Source organism: Wyeomyia smithii, chromosome 2, assembly GCF_029784165.1.
Source record: "Wyeomyia smithii strain HCP4-BCI-WySm-NY-G18 chromosome 2, ASM2978416v1, whole genome shotgun sequence".
In the NCBI taxonomy this organism is placed as follows: Eukaryota; Metazoa; Arthropoda; class Insecta; order Diptera; family Culicidae; genus Wyeomyia; species Wyeomyia smithii.
Genome location: NC_073695.1, coordinates 135,390,099 through 135,412,226, shown reverse-complemented (window position 1 = coordinate 135,412,226; position 22,128 = coordinate 135,390,099). Strand labels below are relative to the sequence as shown.

The 22,128-nt window shown below is 38.1% G+C and overlaps 1 protein-coding gene across 1 annotated transcript in view; it reads left to right on the top strand.

Moving 5' to 3' along the window:
• The first annotated feature begins 1,321 nt into the window (after nucleotides 1-1,321).
• The window catches only part of LOC129719930 (uncharacterized), a 43,420-nt gene continuing 22,613 nt past the window's right edge, over nucleotides 1,322-22,128 (top strand). The window contains exons 1-10 of the mRNA XM_055671342.1: nucleotides 1,322-1,523; nucleotides 1,583-1,657; nucleotides 1,725-1,904; nucleotides 1,978-2,202; nucleotides 2,271-2,411; nucleotides 2,477-2,767; nucleotides 2,935-3,327; nucleotides 3,379-3,559; nucleotides 3,620-3,674; nucleotides 3,733-4,287. Of these exons, the coding sequence (XP_055527317.1) occupies nucleotides 1,499-1,523; nucleotides 1,583-1,657; nucleotides 1,725-1,904; nucleotides 1,978-2,202; nucleotides 2,271-2,411; nucleotides 2,477-2,767; nucleotides 2,935-3,327; nucleotides 3,379-3,559; nucleotides 3,620-3,674; nucleotides 3,733-4,287 (2,121 nt within the window). The 5' untranslated portion in view covers nucleotides 1,322-1,498. The remainder of the gene's footprint in view (nucleotides 1,524-1,582; nucleotides 1,658-1,724; nucleotides 1,905-1,977; nucleotides 2,203-2,270; nucleotides 2,412-2,476; nucleotides 2,768-2,934; nucleotides 3,328-3,378; nucleotides 3,560-3,619; nucleotides 3,675-3,732; nucleotides 4,288-22,128) is intronic.

Below are 22,128 nucleotides of genomic sequence, written 5' to 3'. Positions count from 1 at the left end.
ATGGTCATCTCAGACATTGACATTTATTTTTCTCCTGTTGTAATAAACTATTAATATTATCTAGACCATATAGATTAGTTTGTTCAAGACACCACACAAATCTGACCAAGCCTAAAAAGATAGCAATTACCTTAATATTTTTCTGTGTGTGCTCATTAAATGTAGTTCACCCAACCGCCATCATACTCGGAGGGGCGCCACATTTTTGTTGCCCGTATTGTTGGTTGAGTTGGATATCTATGTTTCAATAATCTAAGGTAAAGGGAACCAAATTTAGCATGTGAATGTTTTGCGGGGTAACAAATATGTTCCATAATCGACCTCAGGCAACATTTTGGATTGTAAGATGGCAACTTCCTGTTCATGAAAAATAGCCTAAAATAACCAAATACCATCCAATATGAGTATCTTTGGAACCAGAATGATGCAATGAGCTAACAATTGACCTTAGGCACCATTTTGAATTGCTAAATGGCAACTTCTAGGAAACAGTCGAAAATGACCGAATAATACTCAATATGGATATTTCCGTAATCGAGATGACGCATAGAAACCAAACATTGACCCTGGACACCATTTGAATTTAAAGACGACCACTTTTAGTTTCTGGAAAACAACCAAAACAAGAAAATTCCTCCCAATATGGGTATTTCCGTTGTCCGATTGATGCCAGAAAATCTGCTGAAAATGACCGAATACCACCCAATATGAATATATTCAGAATTAAGGCGATGTACAGAAGCCAAAAGTCGAGGATGTTGTCATTTTGATAAAACCAATCATTTCAAACGATTTGTTATTTGACTTTGATCATATCCTATGGCCGATTCGTCGTACATTTGCAAACTTTGAACACATCGCAAGGAATCAATGAATTTGGAACGTTCAAATACTACAAAACCACATTTAAATTATGTTGAGACCACATATATCAATCAAAGCAGGTATAGTTTTAAATAGCCTTTGAATTTCTTTTCCTCTCATAACTTTTGAGCCACATATCAAATTGTTATGAAGTTTGTTGTTTGTAAGTTTGAGAGATGACTCGTTCGTATGACACTAGTTATGTTCCAATAAGTCATGTAATCTTTGAAATAATAGGCTTTCGTTGTTTTATTAACAATTTAATACATAACGGTGGCTTAAGTTCAATTATAATCAAATCTCGAGGAACATTTCAAAAGGTCCTATCTGACATTTGTAAACAAAACTCAATTTATGCGTATTCGTTTAAAAGAGCTTCTTGTCTTTAAGCTAATTGAAAAAAAAATTGGTTTTTGATTATCATAAAAATTTCTGAGTGTGCGAAAAAAACGTCCAATTTGAAAAGTATCACAATATCGCACAGCTTTCTGATTGGACCTTTTTACCTACTAGTAGGCCAATATGTTATTCAAACGAAAACTTTGACAGAAACAGATTGGACCTCGAAGATTCAATATTGCAATACTGAGTGAATGTTTTTTTTATCCGTAAAACGTAGTGAAAAAACCAGAAAATGGAATCCGTTTCGTCTAATCTCGGTAAGTTGAAGAATTATTTTGGAATTCCTTGAGTAATTTTGTATATTTTGTTATGCTAGATGCCGCAGATAACGCCAGCCGAAGTCCAAGAAATATAAATCAAATGAAAATCTTTTATGGCCATTTGTGTGAAGGTAAAGTTTAATGCCATAATTTCTGTGAAAATTTAACTAAATTTTTAAACTAAAAAACCAATTTCAGATGTTAATTCGTCATTCGACAGTCAATACTATCCCCGGCCATGCCACTACCGTTCTACTGACGGAGGTTCACCTCGTCCTGGCCCTTCTTTCCAAGTCTCTGCTATCGGTAGTCGGTGTCACCACTCCAACAGCCTAGAGAATAGACGTTCAACACCCCATGGTTCTTCTTTTATATGCGGTAAAATTTCATGCGAAAGTTTCTATCATGTTTGGATGGCATACTAATTTTCTCTATAACACGATTTTGTCAGATCCATCGCACCGTAATCGTTTTCCTCTTCATCATGATGTTTCACGCCGCAATCAGTCCTTTACGTCAAGCAGAACAGACCGTGGCCGTGCTGATCAAGCTTCTGTCGTTAGTGGTCGATATCCTCAACCATGTCATTGTCATCGTTCACGTCGCGATCAGCCCTTTACGTTAAGCAGCATAGATGAAAGCCGTGAGCTTCCTGTCCAAGCTTCTGTTGTTAAAGGTTTTCATTTGATGCATATAGAGTTATTTTGCTTATATACTATGTTAGTGTTTGTTATACAACTTCAGGTGGCAATTCGTCGTTTCCAGTGTTGTGCGGCCCGCAACCAACTCACAATCGTCCCACCAGTGTCGACCGCTCTTGTAACTGTTTAAATTGCCGCGAATATAGCAGATTACGTCGAAAACGTAGCGCCTTGGACGAAACTGGTTAATCTTAATGAAAAATGTACAGTTATGCTTAGATACTACATTATTGTTCATAATAATTTTAGATGGAAATGTGGCATTGGAAACAAGGCACAGATATCGAACATCTTGCCGTCACCGTTGCTGTTTCCCTAACGATGCTTCCCTCGTGAGTTTTTCGGAAGGAAAAACAGACATTTCATGGGCTCACTCGAACAGTAATAGTTCCAGGACGCTCTCGTATTGTCACAAGTGTTCATTGGATCACTCCTATGCCAGCCAAGGAACATCACAAAAAATAATGAAAAATGCAAGTACAAGTCCAACGTGCCTTTCAGGGAGAACTACTCCATTGGGACTAGTTTCAGCATTTAAAGGTAAGTGAGTAACTGCCTCTTGACTCTATATTCATCTCATTCTCAACAATGGAAGTAGCTTGACTTTTTCATAAAGTTTAAGCTGATAATGTTGACTAATGAGCTCGTAATTCTGTGAATTTTCGTTCGATTTTTTATCATATCAAGGGCAATATTTTTGATTACAGATAGTCAATTTCAGATGTCGCAGGTTGACAAATGCACAAACCTGAGGAATGAAGGTTCCAGAATAATAATACTAGAAGATATTCAAGTCACAGATTCTGTACAGAATCCTGCTGTGAATCCTGACTCTCTTCAGGATGTTATAAACGTGACACCATTGAATACATTAGATATAACGATTGCACCTTCCTTCGCTGAGGTTGTAACATCAACTCCCCGCGCAGTGCGCAGGGAAGATTATGACGACAGCTGTACATTGCCAGCAAACTCAGAAAACTTTTTGGTAGACGATGACCTGGAGAAGGACGATCTTATGTTTTTGAACGACTTAACTATATACGAATATTTTGAGAAGTATAATGAACTTATCAATGTTGAAGAGAGTGACGAAAGTGGTAAGTGTTTGAATACTTAGATTGTACCGGATAAAACGTTTCTCTCTATAGATGGTGACAGCGTCAATCTACTTGATAAAGAAAGAACATTAAAAGAGAAAAAAACAAATATGCGAGAGCAAAATTTCAAAAAACGAGAAAAAGGTTTGTCATATACTCGAAAAGACGGAACGAAAGTGCCAGCACGAGTCGTGAAACCACCGTGTAACTGCAAACTGAAGTGTTTCGAGAAGTACTCCTTAGAAATTAGAAAAAAACTTCTCCGCAATCTTTTGCGTTTAAACGTCCACAGTCAAAATCAGTTTTTGGCAAACCATATCGAAGTAAAGAACACCGCCAGACCCCAGGTTTGTTGCGTTAATCGGCGTGGTATTTCATTTCTTATTTGACTTTTTGATTTAACAGGTCATCAATCCGAGACGCGCATACAGCCGAACGTACAAGTTGCCAAGCATCAAGGGATCAATGAAGGTCTGCAAAATAATGTTTCAAGCAACGTATGATATCGGGAACAGAAAAATCCGAGTACTAGCCGAAAAAAATGTCACCGGTTTAGGTTTCGCTGCGGACGATGGCCGTCAAGGAAACAGCAACCGTCAACCGATTAGCGAGGATCATTTGCAGTGTATAAAGAAACACATTCTGTCGTTTCCTGCGTATTCTAGCCATTACTCGCGAGAAAAATCGAGTAAACTGTATTTGTCTAGTGACTTGAATATTCGGAAAATGTATGAATTCTACACGGATAAATGTGCTGTTGAGAATGTTACACCAGTGCATTATAACAGCTATCGCCTAGTGTTAAATTCAATGAATCTAAGCTTCAGAAAACCGAAGGTAGACACATGCGGAAAATGCGATCGACTGAGGATGGAAATTAAACTGGAGTTAGATCCCAGTAAAAAAGAAGAGCTTGAGCTTATTCTGCAAAATCATCAATCTGCTGCGACAAAAGTATATGTAAAAGAAAAAAGATGTAGCTATGGCAAAAGTTGATCCATCTGTAAGAACAGCATCATTTGATCTTCAAAAACAGCTCCCGACTCCATTTTTGAACAACGGTGAAGCCTTTTATTGCAGACAATTGTATACATACAATCTGACGATTTTTTCAACGTTATTTGGGAATAACTCAGCGGATTGTTTCTTATAGGATGAAACTAAGGGCCGAAGGGGGTCCCAAGAAATAGGTTCTTGCCTACTCCACGACCTAAATAAGTTGCCAGCTACCGTTGAAACGGTAATATATTACAGCGATCGATGCTCTGGCCAAAACAACAACCGAACGATAATCTTCTTATTAGCGTATTTCATCGAAACCGTTGCGGAAAGTGGGCGGAAACTACAAATCTTCCATAAGTTCATGGCGAGTGGACATTCGCATATGGAAGTCGACACAATCCACGGGGCCATTGAGAAAGCGAAGAAGAAGAATACAATGAACATAGAAATTCCTCATGATTGGGCAATTCTTATAGGAAATATCCGCCGAAGAGTACCATTCAACGTAGTTGAACTGGAACAAACACAAATTCTCAATTTGAAATGTTTGGAACAAAGATACAAACTTCCAAAAAACACTTTCGCAGATAAGCCGTTCCGCTTGAGAAACACGATGGTTTTTAAATTTTCGACTGAATTTCCGGGATTTGTCGAACTTAAAGAAAATATCAATGATGTGACATTTGATAAGATTCGAATTCTTCCTGATTTGGCACCTAATGTGGGTACAGTAGGTTTAAAGCCAAAAGCATGTGAACCTCTGGAACTACCAAGCGCGAAACTAGAAGACTTAAGAAAACTCATGCTCTATGTCAAACAAAAAGAGTACTATGCTACATTTTTAAAGACGTTAGCTCCTGCCAAAAGAGGCAGAAGGGCTAGAAATAACATACCTGACCACTTTGAGGCTGATCTGGATCCTGAAGACAATGATGAGCAGCAATAAATAATTAAAATAATGTTCATAATTAAATTTCCTTGAATTAATTATAATAAATAAAAATAAATATACCATAAAATGTTTGAGTTGTTTCCGTTTTATTGTTAGTTTTTTTTTAAAGAAACTGTATTAGATATTTTCACATCGCATGACATATCACATTTCCTTTCTTGATTGAGTTTAACATTTTTAATTTCTATTTGATTCCCCACTTCACATTCGTTGTTTTGCTTTCGTCTCGATTAGACGCAAATTGTTTATCTCCGTTTGAGTTCGCAAAATAACAATACACGAGTTATCGTACGGGTGTTTTTTTGTCGATTAGTTCTCGTGCTGCGCAATAACAATAGACTGTTATATATCGGCAGAAACATCTGCACACTGGTAGGGGCAGGCTACCCCGCCAGTGATTCGATACGCAGCTGATATATCAGCAAGAATAATTCTCCCGCACCGCTGTTACCCCGCTAGCAGCACGGACCATCATACGATCGAGCGAGTGGAAGTCAACTACAAGTGGCATCTACAAGGTCGCGTGTAGGACACGGCCACTGTGTCTCAACACGAAGCTGGATCGTCATTGTTTGTTCTGCGGAGACGCTCGATTAATCCTACTATCAGCCGTGAGGTCGTGACTTAGACGTTCGGTGAAGTATTACCTTTAGAATTTTTACTATTATTATCAATATTATTACTATGTTATAATATTATTATTAATATTATTATTGATATTATTATTGTTATTATTAATACTATTACTATAATTATTATTATTATTATTATTATTACTATTGTTATTAGTATTAGTATTACTGTCTTTATTTTTATTTGATCCATTGTAGATTGAAAAATTGTTTTTAAAATTTAACATCAACTACTTGAACCCCCCCCCATATTCGAATATTTATCGTTTGTGTGCGGTAGAGCGTAACGCTCCCGCAAAATGGACGACATGCAGGTGCAACTTTTCCTGGAGGTGGAAACAAACGGGGAAGAAATTGAAATTTCTCCCATCAGCACACCCCTACCTTCCCCTGTGCCCTCCCCTTTGCCAAGTCCTGTACCAAGAGTACCGGAAGTACGGGTAAAAGCTTACCCAGATGCCGCTGGCGGTCCCTACGTTGTTTTTTTCCGGCCCATAAAGAAGCCATTGAATATTATCCAAATTGGCAAAGACCTGGCAAAACATTTTTCGGCCGTAACCGAGATTACGAAGGTGAGGCCGAACAAACTGCGAGTTGTCGTGAGTAGCTTGAAGCAAGCAAACGAAATTGCTGGCTACGAGCTCTTCACGAGAGAGTATCGCGTGTACATCCCTGCCAAGGATGTAGAAATCGACGGTGTGGTTACCGAGGGGAATCTCACTGTCGATGACATTTTGCGTCATGGAGTTGGCTGCTTTAAAAACCCCTTGATGCAAAGTGTAAAGATACTGGATTGCAAGCAATTGCATTCAGTATCCATCGAAGAAGGGAAGAAGAAATTCCTCCCTTCGGATTCCTTCCGAGTAACATTCGCCGGATCCGCGCTGCCGAACTACGTCCGCTTGGACAGGGTTCGTCTACCTGTACGCCTGTTCGTACCGCGGGTCATGCATTGCCAAAACTGTAAGCAGTTAGGTCACACAGCCACCTACTGCTGCAACAAGGCACGCTGTAGCAAGTGCGGAGGCAATCATGCTGAGAACGCTTGCAGTGGGGATACTGAAAAGTGTCTTTATTGCGAGGGAACTCGGCATGACCTTCCGGCATGTCCCGCGTACAAACAGCGCGAGGAAAAAATTAAGCGTTCCCTTAAGGAACGATCAAAGCGCTCTTTTGCAGAAATGCTTAAGAGGGCTGAGCCACCCTCGACAGGAAACATCTTTTCCTTTTTGCCAACCGATGAGGGTACATCTGACGATCCCGTCGAAGGGTGTTCCTATGCCTTGCCAGAGGGATCTAGGAAGAGGAGAATGCTCAACTCTCCTAATCTTTCTCGTAAAGGTCGTAAGATAACCCCTAGCGGAATGACCAATAAGACAACACAAAAAGGAAGCGGTGAAGAAAAACCGAAGCAAGTACCCCCCGGTTTTAATTTCAAATCAAACCAGGAGTACCCACCGCTTCCTGGGGCACCAAAAACCCCTCGGGCACCCATTTCTCGATCAGAAGACATAAAAGAAACAGGGTTCATAAAATTCTCTGATATTGTGGACTGGATATTTAAAACATTCAACATACCAGATCCCCTTCAAAACATTCTTCTTGCCCTTCTCCCAACAGTGAAAACCTTTTTGAAGCAACTCACAGCAACTTGGCCCCTCATTTCAGCTATCGTATCTTTCGATGACTAATTCGTTGAAAGAGGTTAGGAATTTTGTCACTGTGTTACAGTGGAACTGCAGAAGTATCATCCCCAAATTTGATTTATTTTCACATTTGATAAACACATACAATTGTGATGCGTTCGCGCTTTGTGAAACTTTTCTCAATTCAAATGACCAACTTAATTTCCACGATTTTAACATCATTCGTCGAGATCGAGACTCACACGGTGGAGGGGTACTTTTAGGGATCAAAAAGTGCTATTCTTTTTTCAGAATTGACCTCCCCTCGATCTCGAATATTGAAGTTGTTGCCATTCAAACGAATATGAATGGAAAAGACCTTTGCCTTGTTTCGTTATATATTCCCCCATCCGCGCGGATTGAACAGAAGCAACTCCTTGATATAGCAGAATTGCTTCCCGCACCTTTTTTGATTTTGGGAGATTTTAACTCTCACTGTTCGCTATGGGGGTCGCTGTACGACGACAACCGATCTTCTTTAATCTGTAACTTGATCGACGACTTCAATATGACAGTTTTGAATACTGGGGAAGCGACACGCGTACCTAATCCTCCGGCACGTGAAAGCGTGCTTGACCTATCCCTCTGCTCGACATCACTAGCGTTAGATTGCCAGTGGAAAGTAATCAACGATCCCCACGGTAGTGATCATCTTCCAATCGTTATATCAATTGCTAATGGTTCAACTCCCCCGAACCCAATCAATATTTCCTACGACCTTACACGTAATATTGATTGGAAGCGTTATGAGTCTATTATAGCGGAATCTATCGAGACTCACGAGGAACTTCCTCCGGAGGAAGAATACGCGTTCTTAGCTGGCTTGATAATCGACGCCGCGACGCAAGCTCAGACGAAACCGATACCCGGGGTAACGATTAGACAACGCCCTCCCAACAAATGGTGGGACAAAGAGTGCTCTGAGCTGTACGCGCGAAGGTCCGCGGCGTATAAGGACTACCGGGAGTACGGCACTGTCAACCTACTACGAAAGTACGAGGCACTGGGCAGGCAGATGAAGAGCTTAGTAAAGGCGAAAAAACGCGGGTACTGGCGGCGGTTCGTAAACGCGTTGTCGAGGGAAACAGCGATGAGCACTCTTTGGGATACCGCCAGGCGCATGCGGAACCGTGACGTTTCGAATGAGAGTGAGGAGTATTCAGATCGCTGGATACTCGATTTTGCCAAAAAGGTCTGTCCGGACTCTGTACCGGAACAGAAAACCTTTCGCGACGCGTTTATAGTAACTACGGAAGAGCCTCCATTTTCGATGTTGGAATTTTCAATGGCTCTCCTGTCGTGCAACAATAAGGCTCCAGGGTTAGATAGAATAAAATTCAACCTGTTGAAGAATCTACCCGACTCTGCAAAAAGACGCTTGTTGGACTTGTTCAACAAGTTTCTTGAGCTAAATATTGTTCCGCATGACTGGAGGGAGGTAAAAGTCATTGCTATTCGGAAACCCGGGAAACCTGCCTCTGATCACAATTCATATAGGCCGATTGCAATGCTCTCTTGCCTCCGGAAATTAATGGAGAAAATGATCCTCTTACGGTTAGACAAATGGGTCGAAACAAACGGTTTACTTTCAGATACTCAATTTGGCTTTCGCCGGGGCAAAGGGACGAACGATTGCCTAGCGTTGCTTTCTACTGAAATTCAACTCGCATTTGCTCGAAAAGAGCAAATGGCTTCTGCGTTCTTGGATATTAAGGGGGCTTTTGACTCTGTCTCTGTAGAAGTTTTAAGCGCGAAATTTCATTCGCAGGGACTTTCACTAAATTTGAATAACTTTTTGCTCAATCTGTTGTCAGAAAAGCATATGTATTTCTCACATGGCGATTCGACAACTTCCCGAATTAGTTACATGGGCCTTCCCCAGGGCTCATGTTTAAGTCCTCTCTTATATAATTTTTACGTCAATGACATCGATGAATGTCTTGCAAATTCATGCACGCTAAGGCAACTTGCAGACGATAGCGTTGTATCCATTACTGGTAGCGAGGCTAGCGATCTGCAAGGACCATTGCAAGATACCTTAGACAATTTGTCTGAATGGGCTCTTAAGCTGGGTATCGAATTCTCTCCGGAGAAAACTGAGTTGGTCGTTTTTTCTAGGAAGCATAACCCAGCTCAGCTGCAGCTCCTACTAACGGGTAAAACGATCTCTCAGGTTTTAGTCGCTAAATATCTCGGGGTCTGGTTCGACTCTAAATGCACCTGGGCTTGTCATATTAGGTATCTGACACGAAAATGCCAACAGAGGATTAATTTTCTTCGTACGATTACCGGAACCTGGTGGGGAGCCCACCCAGGAGACCTTCTAAGGCTTTACCAAACAACGATATTGTCAGTTCTTGAGTACGGCTGTTTCTGCTTCCGCTCCGCCGCGAACACGCACATTATAAAATTAGAGAGAATACAATATCGTTGTTTGCGTATTGCCTTGGGTTGCATGCAGTCGACCCATACGATGAGTCTTGAAGTGTTAGCGGGTATTCTTCCGTTGAAACATCGTTTTTGGAATCTCTCTTACCGGTTGCTAATTCGATGCACAGTTAGGAACCCATTAGTAATTGAAAATTTCGAGAGGTTGGTCGACCTTCAATTTCAATCCAGATTTATGACTTTATATTTTGACTATATGGCTCAAGATATTAATCCTTCTTCATACGATTCCTCCAATGTCGCACTTTTAGATACTTCTAATAATGCTATATTTTTCGACACCACCATGAAACAAGACATTTCTGGTATCCCGGATCAATTGCGACCCCAAGAGATCCCTAAGATTTTTTCGAATAAGTTCAAACATGTTAGTTATGATAAAAGGTTTTACACTGACGGATCTAATCTAGATGAGTCCACTGGCTTCGGTGTTTTCCACGAAAATTTTACCGCCTCCTACAAACTCGATGCTCCTGCTTCCGTGTACGTCGCAGAACTTGCTGCTATTCAGTACTCTCTTGGAATCATCGAAACCCTACCCACAGACCACTACTTCATCTTCACAGACAGTCTCAGTGCCATTGAGGCTCTGCGATCGATGAAGCCTGTGAAGCACACCCCGTATTTCCTGGGGAAAATACGGTGGTTTTTAAGTGCTTTAACAGATAAAAATTACCGGGTTACCTTAGCGTGGGTCCCTTCTCATTGCTCGATTCCGGGTAACGAAAAGGCTGACTCTTTAGCTAAGGTGGGTGCTATTGATGGCGATATTTATGAAAGACCAATTGCTTATGATGAATTTTATAGCATTTTGCGTCAGAGAACACTCAACAGTTGGCAATCATCATGGAACTCAGATGAACTGGGACGGTGGCTACATTCCATTTTTCCTAAGGTATCGACGAAAGCATGGTTCAAGGGGTTGGATGTAGGTCGGGACTTCATTCGCGTGATGTCTAGACTTATGTCCAATCACTACACGTTAAACACGCATCTCTTTCGTATAGGGCTTGTAGACAGTAATCACTGCGTTTGTGGCGATGGCTACCATGACATCGAGCATGTTGTTTGGTCGTGTACCGAATACTGTGGTGTTAGGTCCGAGCTTATAGATTCCCTTCGGGCCCGAGGAAAACAACCGAACGTACCCGTTAGAGACATTCTGGGAAGCGGTGATCTCCAGTACATGACACAGTTATACTGCTTTCTGAAAAACGCTGACATTAAAATTTAAAATTTTCTTTGTCTATTTGTCAGATTAAGGATACAAATATGCTATGCTGAAGACACGGAAACGAAGAGCCCGCAACTATGCTTACACAAATATTTTGAACCCACAACAAACAAGAATACAATTGCTCTACCAGTTGAAAAACAAAGTTCCAAAATAGTTTTAAGTCAAAATTGTATCTCCCCTCCTCTCACCTTAAATCCCCACTAGCTCGTAGTCGGCCGCGAGAATAAAGAAAAGGCCTCCCTCTTTTCCCTGCTAACGTAGAATTAAAACGAATTGTACTTGGCTCAGTAAAACAGAAAATGTATCGTGCCGTGTCAAATAAACTAATTTAAAACTAAAAAAAATCCCCACTTCATTTTTTGCGGTCATTTCATAGACCACTTCACTGACCCCGCCTGCCTTCATGATTAAGTGGGTACTGGATTCCTATTTATTTTGATCCACACAGAATAAGATCATGTTAGAATAATGTTGGTCAAATAAAAAAAAAAAAAACATAAAAAAGCTAAAAAATGTTTTTATGAAAATAAATTTCGATTTCAAATATCATACCTCAATCATAAAAATATATTAGTTCGTATTAAGCCTTTGGAGCCATTGTCTCAAAGGTCCAATGTGTCGCTAATATTTACTAAGAGACCAATCAGAAAGGTCCTATGTGATAAGGAAAACAACATAGGTCCTATGTAACAAAACCATCAATAAAACCTGGAAAAAGGGTTTTAAACGTTAGAAAAAGCATTGAAGGTGCAGACAACATTCTTTCTTTACACTTAAGACCATAAAAAAGATTAAATTTTATTTCTGTAGAAATTGGCATTTGAAAAAGATCTACAAAACTTCAAGTTCATTTTTCTCTGATTAGCATCGATGTCAGATAGGACCTTCTGAAATGTTTCTCTAGAAATGAAATGGGAACGTATAGGGCAGCCAGAATTCGATACCACGTGTTCAATCATAATTCATCAGTTAACCCTTAACTAGCGCGCTCAACTGATAATAATATTGATCAAATCGGTTGTGTAGTTTCTGAGATAATGAAGTTTCGTGATTTTCACATTTTGGTACTTTACAGACGAAGTTACAGTCCGATTACAGAAAAATTCAATAGGGTGTTACGAGGCAGCTAGACACTTATTTTGTGGAAATCGGGTCAGCCATCTCTGAGAAAAGTGAATGAGTTCAAGTAGTCTTCGGAATATGTTCCTTTTCATAGCGGGATTTCACATTTTTAAACATAACAGGCAAAGTAATAGTCAGATTGCAGAACAAATCAATAGGCTCTTATGGGGCAACTAGACCTACCATTTGACACTGATTTTATGAAAATCGATTCAGCCGTCTCTGAGAAAAATGAGTGAGATTAAGTAGTCTTCAAAACACGTTTCTTGTCATAACTTTTGAACCACAAGTTTAATTTTTATGAAATTCAAAACTTAAAGGTATTTCAGGTAGGTTGTGTAGTTTTTGAGATAATGATGTTTCATGATTTTTACATTTCGATACACAACCTTTAAACTAAAAATCCGATTACAATAAAATTGAAAAGTGTCTTATGGGACAACGAGACCTTTCATTTGCAATTAATTGCATGAAAATCGGTTCAGCCATCTCTGAGAAAAGTGGGTGAGAATAAAAATCTGCACATACACACACACACATACACACACACATACACACACACACATACAGAAAATGCTCAGCTCGTCGAGCTAAGTCGAGTGATATATGCCATTCGGCCCTTTGGAGCACTTTTATACTTTCGGTTTTGCAAGTGATTACTATACCTTTCTAGGAGAAAGGCAAAAAGCACTTCGGTTCGTTTGATTGGTGTTACGTCTTCGACAAAGTTGTAGATAATAATTCTGTCTTTCCAAAAAAATTACAATTAAAAAAATTATTTATTGAAAAATAAAGTTAGAAGAAAAATTAAAAATAATTATTCAAATGAGCTCATTTTTTTAAATTTGTTTTTTTTTATAAAACCTACAAAAAATTACCAAAAAAATAAAACCAGTCCGATCTTTTAGAAATTGAAAAAAAAATATCCTTTCAATTATTTTTTTAAAAGGAATGTTTTTCTTTTGGAAGGACAAAATATTATCTACAACTTTGCCGAAGACACTATGTCAATCAAACAAACCGTTTCGACTGTAGACATATTTTTAATTTCCAATAGAGCACTGTATGAGGAATTAAGAATATTTGTTCAGTCAAAAAAAGGTTTAGTTGTTTGTCATAGTGTTTTTTTTTTAAATAGTTTATTTGACACGGCACGATACAATTTATGTTTAACTGAGCCAAGTACATTTTTTTTAAATTCTAAATTAGCAGGGAAAAGAGGGAGGCCTTTTCTTTATTCTCGCGGCCGACTACGAGCTAGTGGGGATTTAGGGTGAGAGAAGGGGAGTTACAATTTTGATTTCAACTATATTGAGTTACAGGATTTATATATTTGTACATGGCTAAGCAGTGATGTTCTATTTGAGCAGTTTGGACTGAGGTGTCTGCGTGAACATAAAGATGCCGAGTCTTCGTTTGAGTGTCTCCAGCTTAGTGTATCATCTTCTTTCAGCGTGTAGCGGGAATAGTAATCTAACAAATAGATAGAAGAGTTTCATATTTTAATACCAGCGTGTTTGATGAACACGTATAGCTGTGTCATGTACTGGAGATCACCGCTTCCCAGAATGTCTCTAACGGGTACGTTCGGTTGTTTTCCTCGGGCCCGGAGGGAATCTATAAGCTCAGACCTAACACCACAGTATTCGGTACACGACCAAACAACATGCTCGATGTCATGGTAGCCATCGCCACAAACGCAGTGATTACTGTCTACAAGCCCTATACGAAAGAGATGCGTGTTTAACGTATAGTGATTGGACATAAGTCTGGACATCACGCGAATGAAGTCCCGACCTACATCCAACCCCTTGAACCATGCTTTCGTCGATACCTTAGGAAAAATGGAATGTAGCCACCGTCCCAGTTCATCTGAGTTCCATGATGATTGCCAACTGTTGAGTGTTCTCTGACGCAAAATGCTATAAAATTCATCATAAGCAATTGGTCTTTCATAAATATCGCCGTCAATAGCACCCACCTTAGCTAAAGAGTCAGCCTTTTCGTTACCCGGAATCAAGCAATGAGAAGGGACCCACGCTAAGGTAACCCGGTAATTTTTATCTGTTAAAGCACTTAAAAACCACCGTATTTTCCCCAGGAAATACGGGGTGTGCTTCACAGGCTTCATCGATCGCAGAGCCTCAATGGCACTGAGACTATCTGTGAAGATGAGTAGTGGTCTATGGGTAGGGTTTCGATGATTCCAAGAGAGTACTGAATAGCAGCAAGTTCTGCGACATACACGGAAGCAGGAGCATCGAGTTTGTAGGAGGCGGTAAAATTTTCGTGGAAAACACCGAAGCCAGTGGACTCATCTAGATTAGATCCATCAGTGTAAAACCTTTTATCATAACTAACATGTTTAAACTTATTGGAAAAAATCTTAGGGATCTCTTGGGGTCGCAATTGATCCGGGATATAAGAAATGTCTTGTTTCATGGTGGTGTCGAAGAATATAGCATTATTAGAAGTAGCTAAAAGTGCGACATTGGAGGAATCGTATGAAGAAAGATGAATATCTTGAGCCATATAGTCAAAATATAAAGTCATAAATCTGGATTGAGATTGAAGGTCGACCAACCTCTCGAAATTTTCAATTACTAATGGGTTCATAACTGTGCATCGAATTAGCAACCGGTAAGACAGATTTCAAAAACGATGTTTCAACGGAGCGGGTATTCCCGCTAACATTTCAAGACTCATCGTATGGGTCGACTGCATGCAACCCAAGGCAATACGCAAACAACGATATTGTATTCTCTCTAAATTTATAATGTGTGTGTTCGCGGCGGAAGACGTCACACCGCTCAAACGAACCGTGTTGGCTCTAAAAATATTTGTAGGGTAGAGCGGGGCTAGTTGGTTACGGGGTAAGTTGGTCAATGAGAATATCTTCGAATCTACGTATCTAAAAAATCGTGTTATATGGGTGATACGTAGTAGATAACCAGAGAAATTAAATGACAAAATGAAGTACAGTTTTAATTAGGACATATAATAAATACAGGTCGGTGCCAAATTAGCCATCAATTCTACTCGGTTTTCAAGTTGAAATTTGTTGTCTAAACAAAGCTAGTGAAATTGAAATGAACATGGCTCAACGTATTATGAAAGTCATTCTCGTTAATTTTAAGTTGTGTATAGCAAACTTTCGCCAAAATTTTATTTTCATATATTTCAAGTAATTTTCATATTTGATACGTGAGGGGCTAGTTGGTCACATACTAGCGGGGCTGGTTGGTCATATGCACATCATAAATGAATTCAAGTAACCAAGTAAATGCAATTTCAGGAACAGTGCATTTCGTGATGCAAACCTAATCCAAGCGAAAACAGCAAGTGCTGTGTTTAGCAAAACCATTTATTTGAAGCGAGAAACTATTTGGTAAAAGTTATCTCCATTTTATCGTCATTTTGATAAATATTTTATTGCACGCTATAAATGCTGAGTCATTGATTTAAAATAACTATAACGTACACTAATGCATCGACAATTGCCATCTACCTGATGCAAAATTCGGCGAAAGCAAGCTTTTAACAACAAAAAAAAACTAATGTAGCTATAGTTTTGTGCTTGTGATTGCAGATGCGAATCTAGAATTTGGCTCCGGTTCTAAATTTAATCCTTATTGTCTTTGATTTAGTTCCCAACCAAACTATCAGAGAGATTTCAACATATACCTACTTCTCGTCAGGTATGAAAGAGTAACACGATTTTTTTCTTGCAATTATGAGCTACTTTTCTCATGGTTTGGGATTTCGGAAAGCAAACATATAAACAAAAAACCGGATGCGGTTTACAGGCTGCCGCAAATACAGTGAGGAAGGAAAACTGAATTGTCCTTCCGCAATATAAATGGTCAATTTACCCCACACCCTGACCAACTTACCCCAGCTGAGGGGCTAGTTGGCCACTTTGACATCCACTCAAAAAACATAGAATATCCGCAAAATCATAAACTATTTTGTACAGTTTATATTTTTCCTAGATGCTATAGACTTAACACAACATTTCCATGTAATGAGTTTTTGCCATAATATTTCCTACAAAAAGTTACAGAACATTTTGACCAAAAATGACCAACTAGCCCCGCTCTACCCTAATCATCAATACCCATCCGAAATAGCATTTTCAATAGTTTTTCAAAAATGAGTTGTGTTTCAAAAAATTGAACCATTAACACAATAAAAAATTGAACCATTAACACAATTTTATAGGCATCTTTTGCCTATAAAAACGTCTATGTAAAGTTTCAGCCAATGGGCACGTTCACGTTCTGATGATGAACGACAGAAAATGTATGGTCGAACTGTCAAAACGACGAAAACCCAGAAACAACGAGTCAATTGTGTTCCGTATCTGATTGAGATCCCTACACTCTCATTATCACTGAATAACATCGATACAGTCTATTGTCCGATAATATAAGCCAGAGCACTGTGTGTTCGATCAAGTGTTGGCAAAAGAAATTATTGTGGTAAATAAAACGAATAACTTGTCTGGTACAACATTCGTAAAAACAAGTACAAGTGTTCTAGAGATTAGATTTTTCAAACAAAATAAATAAAAAACATTCCATCAGTTTCCACCGTTTCATGTACTTTTAAGACATTTGTAATCGAAAACATTTTTCAAATATTCAATTTCCATGTACCCCTCGTGTGTGATTTTGCAAATGACATGGAAGCATTCAACATTTTTCGCGAGTCACAATCCTAATTTTGAGTTGAGATAGTTTTTTTTTGCGCAGACTGGTTTTTTGAAACATTTTGTAAATTTGTTTCGTAATATCTTGCCATTTACATGGTATTTTTTCCAATCCAACATTGACACCCTAAGGACAATGATGTAACAAATATTATATTTTCAGGAATTTTTCTCTTGGTATTGAGTAAAAAGTGATTTTTTTCATTTTATACTAATTTTTACACAATATTATGAACCACCCTATGCCGAATAAATGAACCACCCTAATGAAACATAATGTATTCGCTGCTAGGTATAGTGTATATCATTATACAGGCTATTTCGAGAGACTAGCGATCAATTTCATTGAATAAATTCTAAATATTTTAAACTCCGCCTTCCACAATTGGAAAAACGACAAAGTCCCAGAGTCGATTTTTGCAAAAAAAAATAATTTTTTTTTTCAGATGACACCAATTCTCGACGTTTCATGCGTTTTTAAGTCATTTGGCATCAAAAAAAAAATTCAAAAACCGAAATTTCAGGTACCCCTTCCTTGGGTGATTTTTCGGTTTCCATACGATGTTTGGCCTCTAGTGTACATAGTTTAATCATCCCACCAATAAGTTTTCGCCGGTGCACTCTCACTATCGTGGACTTATCCGCCCTAGTAACAATATTGTTTTATCAAAGTTCTATAGCGCTCAATACAGCCAAAACAGTGCTATAAAACCTTGATAAAACCACTTTTGTTACTTGGGCGGTTGCCCAGCGTGTTTAATTCTTTTGCGGCGCAAAAGGTTTTTTACTTCGTCATCTTCATCAAGCCGTTTTCCGAAATTTAAAATATTAAATTCAATGGGGTTTAGAGATTAGATTTTGCCGATTTTGTAAGGCATTTTAGTGGTTAAAACGTGTTATATGTGGAATACCTCCTCCGTAATTATTACTCGGATATCAAAAAAACTGTCGTTTGGTAACAATTTCGATCTATACACATCATCACGGTTGAATGTTGATTTTCTTTCCACAAAATAGTGAGGTATAAAATTGTAAAAGTATTACAACTCTGCGCAAGTCTGCGAAATCGTGTCAAATAAAGTTTATCTGAAGAATTAACCCCAATTCAGTGTATTTCCAAACCTATTCCAAGAAATACATTGGCATAAGACAGGCTGTCGTATTCTACGTTACCTCTGAGGTCGTGTCTTATAAACAACCTCTTCAACTTTTTTTCAAAAAATCAATAACATGTTTTTAGAGTGTATATTTTTTTTTTGAAAGACAAATCTATCAGTTACAATTTTGCCGAAGACGTCACACCGCTCAAACGAACCGTGTTGGCTCTAAAAATATTTGTAGGGTAGAGCGGGGCTAGTTGGTTACGGGGTAAGTTGGTCAATGAGAATATCTTCGAATCTACGTATCTAAAAAATCGTGTTATATGGGTGATACGTAGTGGATAACCAGAGAAATTAAATGACAAAATGAAGTACAGTTTTAATTAGGACATATAATAAATACAGGTCGGTGCCAAATTGGCCATCAATTCTACTCGGTTTTCAAGTTGAAATTTGTTGTCTAAACAAAGCTAGTGAAATTGAAATGAACATGGCTCAACGTATTATGAAAGTCATTCTCGTTAATTTTAAGTTGTGTATAGCAAACTTTCGCCAAAATTTTATTTTCATATATTTCAAGTAATTTTCATATTTGATACGTGAGGGGCTAGTTGGTCACATACTAGCGGGGCTGGTTGGTCATATGCACATCATAAATGAATTCAAGTAACCAAGTAAATACAATTTCAGGAACAGTGCATTTCGTGATGCAAACCTAATCCAAGCGAAAACAGCAAGTGCTGTGTTTAGCAAAACCATTTATTTGAAGCGAGAAACTATTTGGTAAAAGTTATCTCCATTTTATCGTCATTTTGATATATATTTTATTGCACGCTATAAATGCTGAGTCATTGATTTAAAATAACGATAACGTACACTAATGCATCGACAAATGCCATCTACCTGATGAAAAATTTGGCGAAAGCAAGCTTTTAACAACAAAAAAAACTAATGTAGCTATAGTTTTGTGCTTGTGATTACAGATGCGAATCTAGAATTTGGCTCCGGTTCTAAATTTAATCCTTATTGTCTTTGATTTAGTTCCCAACCAAACTATCAGAGAGATTTCAACATATACCTACTTCTCGTCAGGTATGAAAGAGTAACACGATTTTTTTCTTGCTATTATGAGCTACTTTTCTCATGGTTTGGGATTTCGGAAAGCAAACATATAAACAAAAAACCGGATGCGGTTTACAGGCTGCCGCAAATACAATGAGGAAGGAAAACTGAATTGTCCTTCCGCAATATAAATGGTCAATTTACCCCACACCCTGACCAACTTACCCCAGCTGAGGGGCTAGTTGGCCACTTTGACATCCACTCAAAAAACATAGAATATCCGCAAAATCATAAACTATTTTGTACAGTTTATATTTTTCCTAGATGCTATAGACTTAACACAACATTTCCATGTAATGAGTTTTTGCCATAATATTTCCTACAAAAAGTTACAGAACATTTTGACCAAAAATGACCAACTAGCCCCGCTCTACCCTAATCATCAATACCCATCCGAAATAGCATTTTCAATAGTTTTTCAAAAATGAGTTGTGTTTCAAAAAATTGAACCATTAACACAATAAAAAATTGAACCATTAACACAATTTTATAGGCATCTTTTGCCTATAAAAACGTCTATGTAAAGTTTCAGCCAATGGGCACGTTCACGTTCTGATGATGAACGACAGAAAATGTATGGTCGAACTGTCAAAACGACGAAAACCCAGAAACAACGAGTCAATTGTGTTCTGATCTGATTGAGATTCCCACACTCTCATTATTACTGAATAACATCGATACAGTCTATTGTCCGATAATATAAGCCAGAGCACTGTGTGTTCGATCAAGTGTTGGCAAAAGAAATTATTGTGGTAAATAAAACGAATAACTTGTCTGGTACAACATTCGTAAAAACAAGTACAAGTGTTCTAGAGATTAGATTTTTCAAACAAAATAAATAAAAAACATTCCATCAGTTTCCACCGTTTCATGTACTTTTAAGACATTTGTAATCGAAAACATTTTTTAAATATTCAATTTCCATGTACCCCTCGTGTGTGATTTTGCAAATGACATGGAAGCATTCAACATTTTTCGCGAGACACAATCTTAATTTTGGGTTGAGATAGTTTTTTTTTGCGCAGACTGGTTTTTTGAAACATTTTGTAAATTTGTTTCGTAATATCTTGCCATTTTACATGGTATTTTTTCCAATCCAACATTGACACCCTAAGGACAATGATGTAACAAATATTATATTTTCAGGAATTTTTCTCTTGGTATTGAGTACAAAGTGATTTTTTTCATTTTATACTCATTTTTACACAATATTATGAACCACCCTATGCCGAATAAATGAACCACCCTAATGAAACATAATGTATTCGCTGCTAGGTATAGTGTATATCATTATAAAGGCTATTTCGAGAGACTAGCGATCAATTTCATTGAATAAGTTCTAAATATTTTAAACTCCGCCTTCCACAATTGGAAAAACGACAAAGTCCCAGAGTCGATTTTTGCAAAAAAAAATAATTTTTTTTTCAGATGACACCAATTCTCGACGTTTCATGCGTTTTTAAGTCATTTGGCATCAAAAAAAAATTCAAAAACCGAAATTTCAGGTACCTTGGGTGATTTTTCGGTTTCCATACGATGATTGGCCTCTAGTGTACATAGTTTAATCATCCCACCAATAAGTTTTCGCCGGTGCACTCTCACTATCGTGGACTTATCCGCCCTAGTAACAATATTGGTTTTATCAAAGTTCTATAGCGCTCAATACAGCCAAAACAGCGCTATAAAACCTTGATAAAACCACTTTTGTTACTTGGGCGGTTGCCCAGCGTGTTTAATTAATAAAAATTTTTACTTCGTCATCTTCATCAAGCCGTTTTCCGAAATTTAAAATATTAAATTCAATGGGGTTTAGAGATTAGATTTTTGCCGTTTTTTTAAGGCATTTTAGTGGTTAAAACGTGTTATATGTGGAATACCTCCTCCGTAATTATTACTCGGATATCAAAAAAACTGTCGTTTGGTAAGAATTTCGATCTATACACACCATCACGGTTGAATGTTGATTTTCTTTCCACAAAATAGTGAGGTATAAAATTGTAAAAGTATTACAACTCTGCGCAAGTCTGCGAAATCGTGTCAAATAAATGTGTGAACAATAAAAAAAAGTCTGCGTAAATATATATAAACCTAAAAATCTGAAGAAACTGACTGAAAAATTTTGTGTTTAACAGACAAGTTTGCACATTTAGTATTCCTGATGTTACTAGAAACTTAGTTCGAGTCATGCTCGGGTAACAGCAGGAAGATAGTTGCACGCTATCAAAAAACGAAAAATGTCCGTTTCATCTGTTTCGACAGGTTTTTAGTGTAGTATTCGTTTCTTCCTCCCAGGTCTTGGTTTGCACTATGATCAGGGATGCCGCATGTACAGAAATATCTGTGTTATACCGAATTTTAGATTCCAGGTTGCTACGATGTGCACATAAAACTTGTCGTTTATTTTAAACTCTACCAAACATGCATTTCTCATCATTCTCCGTCTTGTTCTAGTAGGGTAAATTAACATATAGTGGATCCCTTCCTTATAGTGGACCACCCGCCAGATTAATTCATTGTATGTGAAAACTCGAGTGATTTTCAGAAAACTTCCATCTGGAAACATCTTGTCCAGTCAGTCTGCATCACAAACACAAATTAATAAAATAAAGGGGTCCACTATAGGTTAATTTATCCTGATCCTCTAGTTGTTTCGATCTGGTTCATTATAAAGTTATTATCAATCTTTCAAAAAAATTCTATTGAATTTTTATTGATCACTCGAAAACAGAATAAAAATTTCCAGCATTTTATATGAATCATACGTATATATACGAAATAAATAATTGAAAT